The 16578-nt window shown below is 40.4% G+C and overlaps 2 protein-coding genes across 9 annotated transcripts in view; one reads left to right on the plus strand and one right to left on the minus strand.

Annotated features, from left to right (window-relative positions):
- The window catches only part of auts2a (activator of transcription and developmental regulator AUTS2 a), a 568280-nt gene that overhangs the window by 13825 nt on the left and 537877 nt on the right, over window positions 1-16578 (minus strand). The window lies entirely within an intron of this gene.
- LOC130235767 (uncharacterized) lies at window positions 7983-12831 on the plus strand. Of its 3 annotated transcripts, none has more exons than XM_056466223.1 (2): window positions 7983-9124; window positions 12309-12831. In XM_056466223.1, exon 1 carries the CDS (start codon window positions 8225-8227, stop codon window positions 9119-9121), a length of 897 nt encoding a protein of 298 aa, XP_056322198.1. In that variant the 5' UTR covers window positions 7983-8224; the 3' UTR covers window positions 9122-9124; window positions 12309-12831. The 3 variants fall into 3 exon arrangements, with proteins under 3 accessions (XP_056322198.1, XP_056322200.1, XP_056322201.1); XM_056466225.1 differs by having other exon boundaries at window positions 12317-12831; XM_056466226.1 differs by lacking the exon at window positions 12309-12831 and having other exon boundaries at window positions 8141-8931; window positions 9034-9370.

Consider the following 16578-nt stretch of genomic DNA (forward strand, 5'->3'; position numbering starts at 1 on the left):
AAATGAAGAAATAGAGAGGCTTTAGCAAGGTTCAGTGTATTCTCTGGGACCAAAGTGCAAATGCAACTCTGATTAACTCCCCTGTCTATTTCTCAAAGGGAACCACACCCCTCTGTGTTTCCATCACACCCAGCCAAGCCTCTTCTTAGCCTGCAGCTAGGGATGCTGATTGAGCTTGAATCTCAAAGGCTTTGGGGATCCTGTTGGAACAGAACCCCTATAGACTGATGATTCCTCTCTCATGGGCCTAGGGGCCTCTCAATGCAGCGACCCATGGGGCCCAGCTCAAAGCATTAGGTCCCAGTGTGCAGCTGAGAGGTAGTGTGTATGATGCAGTCATTAAAGGTCAGTCCAGCCTGCAGCCAGATGAAGATCAATAATCTGGGAGTACAAGGCTCCCCTGGGGAATGGGTTTGCGTCAAACATCTGCCACATGACATTGGGGGAAAGCACGACACACATACGCACAAACACTAATATGAATGCATACACACGCATGTGAAAGAACAAACGAAATGCACGCACACAAAGATCAATCATTCCAATGTGAATTCCCCAAAAACGTCCACTGAAATGAGAGGCAGGCAACCTCATTTGACCTGTGAAAGCTAACAATACCCTCCGGCTCTGGCACTCTAAGCACACTTTAACAAACAAGGGCAGATCAGCCTCCCAGCTCAGAAACAAGCAGTCCAGAGGGTGCAATAAGTCACCCTTTATCCTGCCTGAATAACTGGATTTAAGGCAGAGAAGGCTAACAGCATTCAAAGAAAAGCCTTTCACAGTTGTTTGTGTCAGAATGAGGGCTTTTATAAATGAGTTCCCTTCAGATTATGTAGCTTCAGTAGGCCGTCAACATCTGACATGACATGTAAGGATGGACATGCTCTCTTTACTAGACACAAAAGTGTGCCCAACTCTCTTTCCTGCTCCGTGGCCTTCCTGTAGAGACTTTTGATGGAAAATATCCAAAGCTCTTCTAAAAGGCTGAACCACAGAGATCTCTGCTGCTCCTCCCTGGAGCGACTCTCTCAATGTACTAACATGCCTAAAAAAAACAAGACGAAGAGTGAAAACACTGCTTATTCTTCCCGTAATGAAGACTCTAGGGCCGGGCAGGGAGCGAAAGAGAAGTGTGTTTCTCCTCCCTGGGGAGTTAATTTGTCAAGTCTCCTTGATCCCTGGAAACAAATAAATGCAGCTTTCTCTCGCCTCAACGAAAAGAGTGAAGAGAGGTGATTTTTATTCCAAATGGCAGCCGTGGAGGAGGATGTTTATTAAGACGGTAGAACAGACCGGGAGGCGGACTTTGAAAAGTTCTCATCTGATCACACACTGCTTATGTATGTGTATGTGCTTTTCAGCAGGATTAATGTCTACAAGGCTCCTGGAGCAGTGTGCATGGGTGAGGTCTCAGCGGACAGCAGCACAGCTCATTATCCTGAGGTGAGTCCACTCTGAAAGAACACAGCATATTCAGCTGCTAGAAAACCACAGACACAGCTCAGAGACCTCAAACACAAAATGTGTTTATGAGAGCACACCGAACAGAACAGCTATTTTACTATTTGTTTAATCAATTGCAGTCACATCCAGAATGTTCACACAATCCCAATTCTACCCCTTAGCCCTTCCCCCAATTCTCTTTAGCTTGAAGGCGTAGGCCTAAGGGGAAGGGCTAGAGACACTTAAAAACCAAGATGTGCAAATATTTCCCAGAATACACCATCTACAACAGCAGCACGGCTGCACACGGAAGTAAGAAGATGCACAAATTAGTATGTTTTGTCATTATTGTGAATTTTTACAACAAACAAGCACATTCATAACGCGTTCATGTTTTACCATCATGCTTTTTAAAAAAACAATACAATAAAAACAGCTAAAATTTGCTAATCCATAATAATAACTCCTCTACAGCAGTCCCTCAACATCTGGCACTCGATGACACTTGAATACCCTGTCAGAAAAGTCTAGTGTCTGGGAATGACCTTTTTATAGTGTCTGGTGTGGTAATGTTGTTTTCGTGTGTTTACATAGGTGAATATGGCCAGAGTGTAAATACACAGTACAGTTCTGATCTTATTGACACATTATATCGTTACAATAACATGATATATCCTTCATTTATCTTCCTGAACATAAATACCAAAAAAAAAAAACGCAACTGGAATAACTACAGCAGTCGCCATCATTGATCTCATACTGTAAGAAGCAAGAGATTGCGATGACATATGATGACGTGTGCAGGTGTTGTAGTGCTGTCCCATTACTTAGGGTAAATGTTAAGCCCTTCCCCTTCACACTGTTTCAAGGGCCAAGGGGAAAGGAAAGGGGTAGGGGTACAAAAATAGAATTGGGATTGGGCCTAAACTGTACCAGAGTTCCTCCTTCATATTATAGAAATCTAAATGATTTTTTGTTCAGCTCAGAATACAGATTTTATATTAATCAAACTTTAGTTTAGTCAACTGAACCCAGAATACTAACAAATTTAACCAGACTTATTTCAAATCCAAAAGTCTCAATAGTGCCCTTTTGTACAACACACACACACACACACACACACACACACACACACACACACACACACACACACACACACACACACACACACACACACACACACACACACGCGCACACAAAACAACATCTAAATTAAATTATTTAAGTATAAAAATTAAATTCAAGTATATAAAAATGAGGTATCATTGGAAAATGCATTGTTTACCAATCTTAAATGTTTTGTTACAATGAAAAAGAACCAAAGCCCAGGCAAGGATATTAATGAGAGAGTGTGTGTGTGTGTGTGTGAGAGAGAGATGGATTTCATTTAGATGCATTGATTTTAGGAAGCTCTGCTTGTATAATCATTAGAGCATTAAATGCTCACTGCCATCAGGGAAGGTATAAAACTGCATTCAGACCTTTTCAAGAGCCTCAAAATGCATTAATTGACTGGTCATCTAGACAACCCAGTCATTACTTGATTTTAAACTGTGTAGTTCTGCATTAGGTAAAAGAACTCCATAGAGAACTTTAAGTGACAGTAAATAACTCTAAATGAGTTTACGCATTGTCATTTGTAAGTATACTAATACTACCAGAATACATACAGGACCTCCCTGGGTGGTGTGTGCAGATAGCTGATCCTTCTAGCAAATGCCAGTCATGCTGTTACACTAGGCTTCAGGCATCCTGACACTTCTACATCCCTTCCGCCCTGAAATAGCCCCACATACTCCTGTCAAGCTAGAGATGAAGTCTGGGGTTAAGGGGCCTTCCTTCAGTGCCCCCAGGCCTGTGTTAAACTCTTCCCTTCATTGTAACTGACAGGCCTGTACGTCTTCTCCGCCTGACGGCCGTTTTGCTGTCAAATCAGCTGAGCTGAGACTTCAGCCCGCTGGTAAGAGCTTAGACATGGCTATTTGTGATCACTTGGAGCAGAAGAGAGGACAGGGGGCTTTACAGAAAGATGATGTCAGTACCTTAGAGGGCAGCTACAAAGCCGCAGCTGAAACAATGAAGTTGCAACAAACATCCAGTCTCACATCCTTATGTTTCAGCTACAACCACAACACAGAATAGCAACTTTAACCAGACCAGACCCCGGGATGACCACAGCAGCGAGTTAATCCTTACAGTTTATGAAGTTGCTCATGTCTCATCAATGACCACAGTACCACAATAAACACCACAGAGCATCAATTCATAATGAAATAAGAAGCTGCTGAACTCAGCATTTGATGTACTCAAACAGAGTACACCTGTGCTAGGTGTCCAGAACTGGTGTTTGAAACCTGTTAATGAGGCCATTTATAAGAACAGCACTTTATGTAATCTACAGCAAAACATCTATTTGAACACATGGCAGCTGGTGATGCAATAAAAAGAAACTCCCAGCGCACACGCACACACAAACACACACACACAAGAAAGTTGATATATTATAGCTTTAAATATAAACTGAGGGTAAGGAGAGAGAACGCCATGACTGAGGTTCTGACAGACTCATCTCAGCTGACAGTGGCCACACTGTACACATGCATGCACACAACACACAAACAAAGGCAACCACATTATCCAACAGGTTGTTTTCACATGACATATCACTGATGACGTGCGAGGCTCAGATGGAGGGCAGGAAGTGGTTCTTCTATAGGAATCGCTATCAGAACATCAAAATGTTTATGTTTTGTGTTGTTTATAATTGTTTAAATCAACCAAAATAAGAAATGCTGAACAGCTGTTATAGACTTACAAAAGTTTTCAGAAACTGACTGAAAACGAAACAAAAAGCAGCATGTAATAAACATTCATTTATTGCACATGTATCCATGTGTACAAACTTTTTTTGAATGCAATAATTCGTTTGACAGCATCAATAAAGATTATATACAGGCTTAGCTATGTGTATAAATGTGTTAATGTGTTATATAATAATCAGATACAAACACCACCACATTTATTCAAAATCCAGGACAATATAAATAATGTACCCTGCCCTGTAATCGCTGCAATGAAATCTCTGTCTTGTTTTGCCATATTCCAAGTCTTTACTGGCGTTTTGGTGGAATAAACAACCGTAACGTTAACATCGAGATATGCAGCAGCAGCGGTGAATGTTTGTTGATGGTAAGTTCTATTGTGGGGCACTTTTCCCCCTTACAAAAATAAATAAATAATAATGTAGACTGCATCCACGCTTTTGTATGCTTTCATTTGTTATTTGGTGATGTCTGGAAGATATCTGCATGGGGGAAAACTATAGTAATTTATGTTTTTAAACCACATAGTAAAGTGTATCATGTGCACAACTCTATGTTAATGAATACTAATAAATACTGTAACGTTAGTGTAAACTGCGGTGTATTGTTATGGTGTGTAATTGTAGCATAGAGCCTGCTGAATAGTTTGTTTATTACTACAGTTGGTTGTACCACAGTAACAATATAATTACAACAGTTTAAGTATTTATCTATAGTATGTTACCAAACACTATAGTATTTATTTTTTCATGTAACATAATAGCTCAATGACAGGCAAATATACTTTAGTTCAGTAGAAAACTCAGCCCTATTCATGATATAAGGATCATGCCCTACATATGTGGCTATTTTATATTTATATCTCCTTTAAAATATGATATAAATTGCACAAATATGGACTTTATATCTTGCATTCAGTTTTTTACTTCCTGCCCTCCATCTGAATCACGTGATTGAAAACAACATAAACCAAATATCAACTATACCAAATACCAACCATTCTGAGTTTCACTTTTTTAATGATGTTGTAGGATGCTGGTTGTGGTTAACAGTGTATCTTCAATGTCAGCAACTAAATCTGAGATATTTATTTACACTATCATAGAAAGAGATCACCCCTGGTCCTTGATTGAGCTGAGCTCACAGCTATAAATCAATCACTGTAATGACAGACAGACCAATCCACCTCTTAACCTTTGGGCTGAAATAACATACACTCAGGCAGGCTGCTGACCCAGGAGTCTTCATTTCGCATGCAGTATCAGAGTGAGCTCATACTGCAAACACACGGGAAATCTGTCCAAACAGCATTTATTGAGGCTGTAAATGCTTCTGTTCTTCCAAAAATCATTTCGAATCCAATCACAGATAAAATAAGAGAATAGCTGTATAGTGACAGGTACAGACCTGCGTTATGGTCCAATCAACGAATGTTTGTAAATAGAGGAGCTTCATGATTATCATGTGAGATCATGCATGCTTCACCATGTCAGCGATAATCTAAAAGAGGAAATCCACTGATATGCAGCATCACAAGACAAACAAACTAAGTCCGACATGCCATTCTGAGCATACATGGGACATTTTTGAAGAGACTGAGCAAACATGGGAGCAGATGCCTGGGTGTTTATGTTGGGTGGCCATTTAATGTCACAATTCACTCTGCACTCGACACCTTGCGCTGTTTGTTGCTTTTATGGACGTGTGTGAATCTGTGCGATTGTTCAGCTCAGTGGATGTGTGAGGGTTCATCTCCCACAGATGGCTAAGGTGGTAACTGCCGCTGCCGCTGTTTAAAGCTGGTCAATCTGCTGTAATTACTGTGATTAACACAGAGATGTTTTTCTAAGCACTTGTGACAGACACACTGCTCCCCGGGGCCCTGAGAACACACACAACTACTACACATAGTGTCAGCTCATTCTCACACGCACCTCATTCAATTCATCACACATCGCTTTTCACTGTTTCTGATCCAAGCTGGTAAGCTCCAGCTGCTGTTACTCATTTCCTTTCTGCCTCTGTTAAACAGTTGTTTTTTAGCGCCCATGTGAATGTTTGTGAGATATTACATCTTATGTAGTAGTCTAGTCAATCAGATACATGCCTATGATACCCAATAGAGAAATACATCCTGTGTGTCCTTCTCAATCTTTATCTCTGATCATGGGGCCAATGCCAGAGCTACATTTGACGGTATGTTAAGGACTTAGTCTATGTGTATGTGTGTGAGACTGGTGGGCTCTGGCAAAAGTATAGATTTCGTCTATGGTGAGGACAGTGTTGATCCCTCTGAGAACAAATCTTTATATATCCCTGAGGACTGAGATCATGTGCACACATTGAAACCAGAGAATGCTCTGACAACAACTGGGAATCTGTCACACACACACTGCTTATTATATGGTACTATCCCATCCTGCCCCTAAACCCAACCCTCACAGAAAACCTGTGGCAAAATTTCAATGTCAAAAGTCTTCATTTAAGTATAATTTTGAAGTGTTTTGAATTACAAGGATATCATGCATGTCCTTGTAAACCATCGCAATAGATTATAACTGACATACCCTTGTCATTATACAAAAAACGACCCTTGTAAACCACCAAAACCAGGGTGTTAACGCACTTGCTGAAGTTTATTTAGTTGCTCAAGGAAAGAGACATCCGTTTTTTTTTTTCATTAGTCACTAAAGACCTTAGTCTGTGTAGTACACATTTTTAATTTGACCCTAAATTACCCTGGCTGAGGGATAAAAGTACAGACAAGTGACAAGTAACAATTGGCACTTTACATCACATTATGGAGGTGCATTGTTACGCAAGGCAAACACTTTCACTTATACATAGGCTGCATCTACACTGCATAGTTTAAGTGACCCAATTCAGATTTTTTTTTCTCCCATGTTGTGCACAGATCGTTTATGTAAGCAGGAAAAAATTCACATGGATTTAGATTTACTCAAATCAGATTCAGGCCTTGTTCATATGTGGAAATGTTTTCGATATGAATCAGATCTGTGTCCTCGTTACTGCAGTGTAAGCGGGAAGATCGGATTTGTCAATGCGAGTCGTGCATCATTAAAAAGTATAGCGAATGATGTCAACTCTGACGCTTTCGTTTCAGAACAGACTTCTGCAGTCCCAAACCTTAAATCTCATATACTAGGACAAAAAAGCTTTTATGTTGTCGTGTAGCACAAATATTTAAAGATGTTAACGAAAGAGAGAGAAAGAGGGAGAGAGGGAGAGAGAGAGAGAGAGAGAGAGAGAGAGAGAGAGAGAGAGAGAGAGAGAGAGACAGAGAGAGACAGAGAGACAGAGAGACAGAGAGAGAGAGAGCAACGTCCGCCACGTAAACAATATAAACTAAAACTGTTGCATACATCACGTGCATAAACCACACCATGGAAATGACATTAAGATGCCTACTGGTTTAAAAAGCCTAGATCAAAAGAAGATGGCCAAATGAGAACTTTTCTGTCATAAACTATAGTAAAACAACTTGTCAAAAAGAATAAAAAAACAAACAAAACGAAACCAGTCAGCGCCCGCTCTAGTTATTGCATCTTTGCCATGTACAGTGTAAATGCAGACAGTAAATCAGTGTGCGCATGCTCGAGTGACGTCACTGCTCCGCTGCGTTTGTTTGGAGTTCGCTGCGTTTGTTTGGAGTTTAGATTCGCAATTTACATTTTTTACATTTTTATCTTAAATTTACAATTTACATTTTTATCTTAAAATACTTCCTCATTCACTAAATATTTATCTCTCCTACTTGGGGTGAACAATCCCCTAACACACTCATACAAACAAATCTACTTTTAAACGTTCTGTTTCTCGAGCATCCGCTTGGTGTTTGTAGTTTTAGCCTGCTAGCACCGCTGGTCAGCTAAAGCTACCAACCCCTTTCACACATTTATTTTCTCACTTTCTGGCTTTGCTCTTCACCTTGTACAATGTCGCTTGCGTGTCTGTCCTTGAGTGCAGGAGAGGCATCGATGGAGGCGCTGGAGCTGGAGCTGGAAGCGGTGGAGTCCCAGATTCGCTCGCTGGAGACGAAGCGAGAGGGCATCAGGGCTCTGCTCTTAACCCGTACTCGCTCGTCTGAGGTAAGTGTCCGATACAACGACAATCTCCCAGTTTCTTCAACCCCGCGTGTTTCTCTGTCCAGGCCCAGCGCACCAAGGACGCGGTGCACCCAGGCGTCGTTCACGCCGACTCCCGGCTACCACGGCCCCTGGGTGCAACCGCGTAAGGTGCTTGCCAGGTCCCGGGGCAGAACGTCTCCTCCTCCGGTGTTCGAGATCCCCACGGAGAACCGCTTCGCCCCTCTCCGCGAGACGGGTCGCGATGTTGCCATCATTGGCGACTCAATCGTCCGCCACGTCCGCTCCACTTCCTCCAAAGGTAACAAAGTACGCACTTTCTGCTTCCCTGGTGCCCGAGTTAAGAATATTTCTGCACAGATACCTACTATCCTGAGCGCTGCCGAGAGCCTCGGTGCCGCCGTCCTCCACGTGGGGACGAACGACACCGGGCTCCGGCAGACGGAGATCCTGAAGAAGGACTTCAGGAGCCTGATCGAGACGGTTCGACGCACTTCGCCCGCCACGCAGATCATCGTTTCTGGACCGCTTCCTACCTACCGCCGAGGAAATGAAAGGTTCAGTAGACTTTTTGCTCTGAATGAATGGCTATTAACATGGTGTGAAGAACAGAAATTGCTCTTTGCCAATAACTGGAATCTTTTCTGGGAGCGTCCTAGGCTTTTCCGCGCTGACGGGCTGCACCCCAGTCGAGCTGGAGCTGAACTCCTGTCGGACAACATCACCAGAATACTTCGCTCTATCTGACTAGTAAGTAAAAATTCACAAAACTCACAAATTAGCCACACAGACTCCTATTCGTCCCACAAAAATAACAGTAATGCATACCTAACTAACCACATAGAGACTGTGTCTGTTCCTCGTATTATTAGATCAAGAAACAAACGTACTGTGTGCTCCAAAAATAATCTATTAAGAATTAAACCAGAAAAAACACGAAAAAGTGAAAATACAAATTTCATGAAGCTTGGTCTCCTAAACATCAGGTCACTAGCACCTAAATCACTTATCATAAATGAAATAATAACAGATAACAATCTTAATGCACTCTGTCTCACTGAAACCTGGCTGAAACAAAATGACTATATTAGTTTAAATGAGGCAACTCCTCCAGGATTCTTATATAAACATGAGGCTCGTCAAACTGGTCGTGGTGGTGGAGTTGCGTCAATCTTTAGTGATATTCTTAATGTTAATCAGAGAAACGGACTTATGTTTAGCTCCTTTGAAGTACTAGCGCTTAATGTTGTCCTTCCAAACACTATGCAAAAACCTATGTTATCTCTCGCTCTAATCACCATATATAGACCTCCAGGACCCTATGTCAATTTTCTAAAAGAGTTTTCTGATTTTATCTCTGACTTACTAGTTAAAACTGATAAAATACTAATTGTAGGAGACTTTAACATCCACATAGATGACGCTAACGACACGTTAGGGCTCGCGTTTACGGACTTGCTGGTCTCACTAGGAATAAAGCAAAATGTTATTGGTCCAACTCATCGCCTAAAGCATACACTAGATCTAATTCTGTCTTATGGAATTGAGGTCACTGATGTAGACATTATACCACAAAGTGATGATATTACAGACCACTACCTCTTACTATATAAGCTGTGTTTACCTGAAATTAGCAGATCCGCTCCGATATATCGTCCTAGTAGAACTATTGTTCCATCCACTAAAGATGAATTTATAAATAACTTACCTGATCTTTCTCTACTTCGAAATGCACCCGCAAACGCAAATGACCTTGATGTAGTAACCAGCAGTATGGATGCCATCTTTACTAGCACTTTAAATACTGTGGCACCCATCAAACTAAAAAAGACTAGAGAGAATAAAACTACACCGTGGTATAATAGTCATACCCGCGCTCTCAAAACAGCAACCCGTGCCCTGGAACGTAAATGGAAAAAAACTAATTTAGAAGTCTTTAGAATTGCATACAAAGACAGTATGTCCAGCTATAGGAGGGCTTTAAAATCTGCCAGGGCTGAGCACCTCCGCAAACTGATAGAAAATAATCAAAACAATCCTAGATTCTTATTTAACACCATCGCTAAATTAACAAATAATCGGTCATCTTTGGAACAAAACGTTCCACCGCAAATTAGTAGTGATGACTTCATGAATTTTTTCAGTGATAAAATAGAAGGCTTTAGACAGAAAATAGGAGATATTAAACTTTCTGCACCGCCTTATACTTCAGATCCAGTAAACACGCCTCTGAATCTAAATAACCTACAGTGCTTTAAAATCATACAACAGGAAGAGCTAGACAAAATTATAAATAGCTCTAAATCAGCTACGTGTATATTGGACCCAATTCCAACAAAGTTACTGAAAGAATTGCTACCTGTTATAGGAGAACCTCTTCTTAACATTATCAACTCTTCTTTATCTTTAGGCCATGTTCCAAATCCCTACAAGTTAGCTGTTATTAAACCTATTATTAAGAAACCACAACTGGAACCCAGCAACTTAGCTAATTATAGGCCTATTTCAAACCTTCCATTTATATCTAAAATACTAGAAAAAGTTGTTTCTGCTCAATTATGCTCCTTTCTGCAGACCAACAATGTTTTTGAAGTGTTTCAGTCAGGTTTCAGAGCTCATCACAGTACAGAAACTGCATTAGTGAAAATAACCAACGATTTACTCTTAGCTGCTGACCAAGGGTGCATCTCGCTATTAGTTCTACTCGATCTTAGTGCGGCATTTGACACCATTGACCATGGTATCCTTATTAATCGCTTAAAGTCTACAGGTGTCCAAGGACATGCCCTACAATGGTTTAAGTCATACTTATCTGACCGTTACCAGTTTGTAAATATAAATGGACAGCCTTCACAAATCAGCCCAGTAAAATACGGGGTGCCTCAAGGATCAGTTTTAGGCCCTTTACTGTTTACAATATACATGCTACCCCTGGGAGACATTATTAGAAGACATGGGATCAGCTTTCACTGCTATGCAGATGATACTCAATTATATATTTCAACTAAACCTGACGAGACGTCTAATCTGTCCAAGCTAACTGAGTGTATTAAAGATGTTAAAGACTGGATGACCAACAATTATCTTCTCTTAAACTCAGACAAAACAGAATTATTACTTATTGGGCCTAAATCCTGTACACAGCAGATCTCACAACTCGATCTACAATTAGAGGGATACAAAGTTAGCGTTAGTTCTACTATAAAAGATCTGGGTGTCATATTAGACAGCAATTTAACTTTTAAAAATCATATTTCCCATGTCACAAAAACTGCTTTCTTTCATCTGAGAAATATAGCTAAGTTACGAAGTATGCTATCCATCTCAGATGCAGAAAAGCTAGTCCATGCTTTTATGACTTCTAGGCTGGACTACTGTAATGCTCTGTTTGCTGGCTGCCCAGCATCCTCTATTAACAAACTTCAATTAGTACAAAATGCAGCTGCCAGAGTTCTAACCAGGTCTAGAAAATTTGATCACATCACCCCAATTTTATCCTCCTTACACTGGCTGCCTGTTAAGTTTCGTATTGAATTTAAAATATTGCTTCTTACATATAAAGCTCTAAATAATCTAGCTCCTGCTTATCTAACCAATCTTCTGTCTCGCTACAATCCAACTCGCTCTTTAAGATCTCAAAACTCAGGACTTCTGGTAGTACCTCGAATAGCAAAGTCGAGTAAAGGAGGTCGAGCCTTCTCATTTATAGCTCCTAAACTCTGGAATAGCCTTCCTGATAACGTCCGAGGCTCAGACACACTCTCCCAATTCAAAACTAGATTAAAGACCTATCTGTTCAGTAAAGCATACACTTAGTGCACCACTTAGGGGGCTTCCACACAGGTTATGCATCTTGCTGATATACACTGTGAACATCAGCTACGCTAATTATTTTCTTTATTCTCCATTTCCACCTGGGGATACTCTTCCAGAGGCCCTCAGACTATGCAGAGTCACTGATTCGATCCAAGACCAACGACGAGATGATCCCAAGGTTTCCATATCCTGGACCTGGCCGAATCCTGAACAACTACTGCGATGGTCATGGAAGAGTGGAGAACATGAGACTGTTTCCTATGACGCTCCAGAGACAGACGAGTCTTCGCTGAGGCCAGCTTCCAGCCTCCGCCACTGAGACTGCAGCTCTGCACAAGACGTTTGGCCAGCGGAGAAATTAAAATGGTCGTGCCCAACTGAGCCTGGTTTCTCTCAAGGTTTTTTTTCTTCACTTCCGCCTTTAGTGAAGTTTTTTTTTCCCTCTCCGCTGTCGCCACTGGCTTGCATGGTTCAGGATCTGTAGAGCCGCGCATCGTTGGATTTGCTCTTCAGTGTTTGGACTCTCAGTAGTGATTATTAAACCACACTGAACTGAGCTAAACTGAACTGAACTTAAACACTACAAACTTAACTACACTGTTCCTATTTACTGTGACCTTTTATGTGAAGCTGCTTTGACACAATCTACATTGTATAAGCGCTATACAAATAAAGGTGAATTGAATTGAATTGAATTGAATAAATCAGATACGAGTCACGTTAAAAAGATGATGTAAGCAGGTCATCAAAAAAATAAGATATAGTCACAAAATCAGATTTGACCATCAAGATCTGCAGTGTAAATGCAGCCATAATGTGTTATTTTGACAATGTTACTTCCAATTTAAAAGTGAAGACCACGCAGTGTCCACATTTTAGATCTCTTATTTGTTTTAAATGAAGAGAAATTGTGAAGCGCAGATAATACAGCTGTTCAAAGAGCAGCTGCAGTGATAGTGAACACTGATGTAAACATGCTGAAACATAGACAAAACACCAGCAGCTCATTCAGTCTGTGAGATGACTTACACGCTCACTGAAGACAGAAAGAGCTGATGAGGGAGTCAGACTTCTGTCTGTCAACACACTACACCTTGCTCTTTGAGCGGAACACTTACTGTCAGACCAAGGGTAGGAATGTCAATTTTACCTGCCACACAAGATTTATTCCCCATTTCAAATTTATGAAACAAACTATTTATATAAACCTTTAAAAAGCATCTTAGGTTAACATTAAATTAATCCGTCATATCAGAGGTCACAAAATAAACAAATACAAACATAATTAACCAACCTTGATGTCCTATCTTTGCTAAATATCCCTACAGCCATGCAAGCAAACATCCACTAAGAAAGCAAACCTAAACTGTGGGTCTCTCTCCATGTGACCTTGTAGTCATCAAAGATTTTGATAGAGGACACAAGATCATTATGGCGAACAGATGCCCACTGTAAAAAGTGAGACAGTTGTGGTGAGATCCTGTTGCAGTCACAGCATTCAAAGTACAAACACACTTCCACAAGCAGATGGCGAGCACACCATAACTGATATGTACACCCTGCTTAATCCACAAAATGGATTTCAAGACACCTGTTTAGTGTCAGTAACTGAATGGAACGGAGTTACAGTCTTTACATCATCTTAGCTCTTCGCTGCTGCTTCAGTGATTCATGACCTAATGATGAATGACTTGATCTAAACACTGCATCACAATAGAAGACACGCACACGCACACGCACACACACACACACACACCTACCTATCTAGCAAGTCCCATCTATTGCTTGTCATGGCTGTTTTGTCCCGCCATTTAACTAGGGTTGAATAGCATTCACATACACACAGCTTCATTTGGCCCCAGCGGTGAGTGGTTTAACCCAGTGGGCTGTACCTTAGTGTTTAAAGAGGTGGAGATCAGTGTGTGTGTGCTTTGAAGACAGCAGGCTAACAGCTATTGCTGGAGAGAGGGATGAACCTGACTTGCTGTAAAGAACAGTTAGACTGACATCACCTACAGAGACTCATAACAGCCCCATTGTGTGCACAAAATGATGCTTGCTAGTAAAACACACCAACATTAGTGGTGCTTGAAACAATAGGTAAAAAATCCTAGACTTCATTTAAATGAACTCTAGAAACCAGAATATCACAATTTAAAAAACTAAACTAAAGGCTACATTGACTACACCAACAACTTAAAAATTGTAAAATTTTGAATTTTAGTTTGAATATATTTCTTCATTTACATTTAAAATGATATAATTTTATAAAATGTATATGCTACTAAAGATATTGTTGACTATCAATTAAAAAGAGCTCAGACAATAAAAAATGTCATATATTACTGTATATTAATAACTGTACTAGACAATACAAATGATTGACAATTGTATAATTATGTAAACATTACATTACATATAGAGTATTTTCTAGGACTGATCATATTTTATTATAATTTTTTATAATAAATGAGTTTGCCTCATTTTAAATTCATATGAATATATATATCAGCCTGCTTACAATATAATTTATTCCAATTTTTAATCATTAAAATGATTTCCAATAATTTGCAAATGTGATTTGTGTGCATATTTATAAGTGAGTGGCTGCATTTGCTACAATGTTAACACTCTTGACACTAAAGGCTGATTTATACTTCTGCATCGAGTGACCGTCGTGACCCACGGCGCATGTCTTACGTGTTGTCGTGCATTTATACTTCTGCATGCTGCGTGTTGCTCTGCAATAACACTTCTAAAACGCTAGCTGGCAGTAGGTTTTAATGTTCCTCGAGTTTCTTCGCTGGTGTTTTTTTTGAACTTATAGTCTAGTTCTGTTCTATTCTACAGGATTTCCCAAACTCGGTCCTGGAAGGCCGGTGTCCTGCATATTTTAGTTCCAACCCCAATCAAACACCTGAACCAGCTAATCAAGCTTATTCTAGGTATACTAGAAACTTCAGGCAGGTGTGTTGAAGGAAGTTGGAGCTAAACTATACAGGGCACTGCCCCACCAGGACCGAGTTTGGACACCCCTGATGTAAGCTATTCAAAGTAGTTTTTGGCATAGACTCAGACCATTCGACAGTACTGCACAAAATAGTATCTGGCATCGTTATGTTTTTCATTTTTAAAGACTGACTTGGCTCAAAAGAACCAGTACTTTTAACAACAATAATATATAAATAATAGATGTTAAAATGACTTATCCTCATCAAATTTGAATGATTATTAAAACTTAATAGACTTGATGAGAACAGGTCTTAATGTTGAATTTCTCTATCTTGGCACATAAACATTGTTCAGAGAGATATATGGATGGCCTGATAGTTCAAATGGGGAGCTCACAGGTTTCTGGTTAACATTTCAATATGGAATTAAGCAAAGGTAATGGAAACAGACAGACAGAAGTGAGTGTTCCTAATTCTGGCCTGCAGGGGCAAAGGTGTTTATTTTTACCCTGGATTGGTATGAGTGAGTGTCGGCAGAAGAAATGCTGGGAGAAGAAGGGAGAGCTTGAACAGATAATACAGCTGTTCAAAGAGCAGCTGCAGTGATAGTGAACACTGATGTAAACATGCTGAAACATAGACAAAACACCAGCAGCTCATTCAGTCTGTGAGATGACTTACACGCTCACTGAAGACAGAAAGAGCTGATGAGGGAGTCAGACTTCTGTCTGTCAACACACTACACCTTGCTCTTTGAGCGGAACACTTACTGTCAGACCAAGGGTAGGAATGTCAATTTTACCTGCCACACAAGATTTATTCCCCATTTCAAATTTATGAAACAAACTATTTATATAAACCTTTAAAAAGCATCTTAGGTTAACATTAAATTAATCCGTCATATCAGAGGTCACAAAATAAACAAATACAAACATAATTAACCAACCTTGATGTCCTATCTTTGCTAAATATCCCTACAGCCATGCAAGCAAACATCCACTAAGAAAGCAAACCTAAACTGTGGGTCTCTCTCCATGTGACCTTGTAGTCATCAAAGATTTTGATAGAGGACACAAGATCATTATGGCGAACAGATGCCCACTGTAAAAAGTGAGACAGTTGTGGTGAGATCCTGTTGCAGTCACAGCATTCAAAGTACAAACACACTTCCACAAGCAGATGGCGAGCACACCATAACTGATATGTACACCCTGCTTAATCCACAAAATGGATTTCAAGACACCTGTTTAGTGTCAGTAACTGAATGGAACGGAGTTACAGTCTTTACATCATCTTAGCTCTTCGCTGCTGCTTCAGTGATTCATGACCTAATGATGAATGACTTGATCTAAACACTGCATCACAATAGAAGACACGCACACGCACACGCACACACACACACACACACCTACCTATCTAGCAAGTCCCATCTATTGC

The sequence above is a fragment of the Danio aesculapii genome, chromosome 10 (genome assembly GCF_903798145.1).
Source record: "Danio aesculapii chromosome 10, fDanAes4.1, whole genome shotgun sequence".
Taxonomy (NCBI): Eukaryota; Metazoa; Chordata; class Actinopteri; order Cypriniformes; family Danionidae; genus Danio; species Danio aesculapii.

Excerpts from the sequence above, each read along its gene's own strand:
- LOC130235767 (XM_056466223.1), top strand. The coding sequence starts at position 8,225 with ATGTCGCTTGCGTGTCTGTCCTTGAGTGCAGGAGAGGCATCGATGGAG.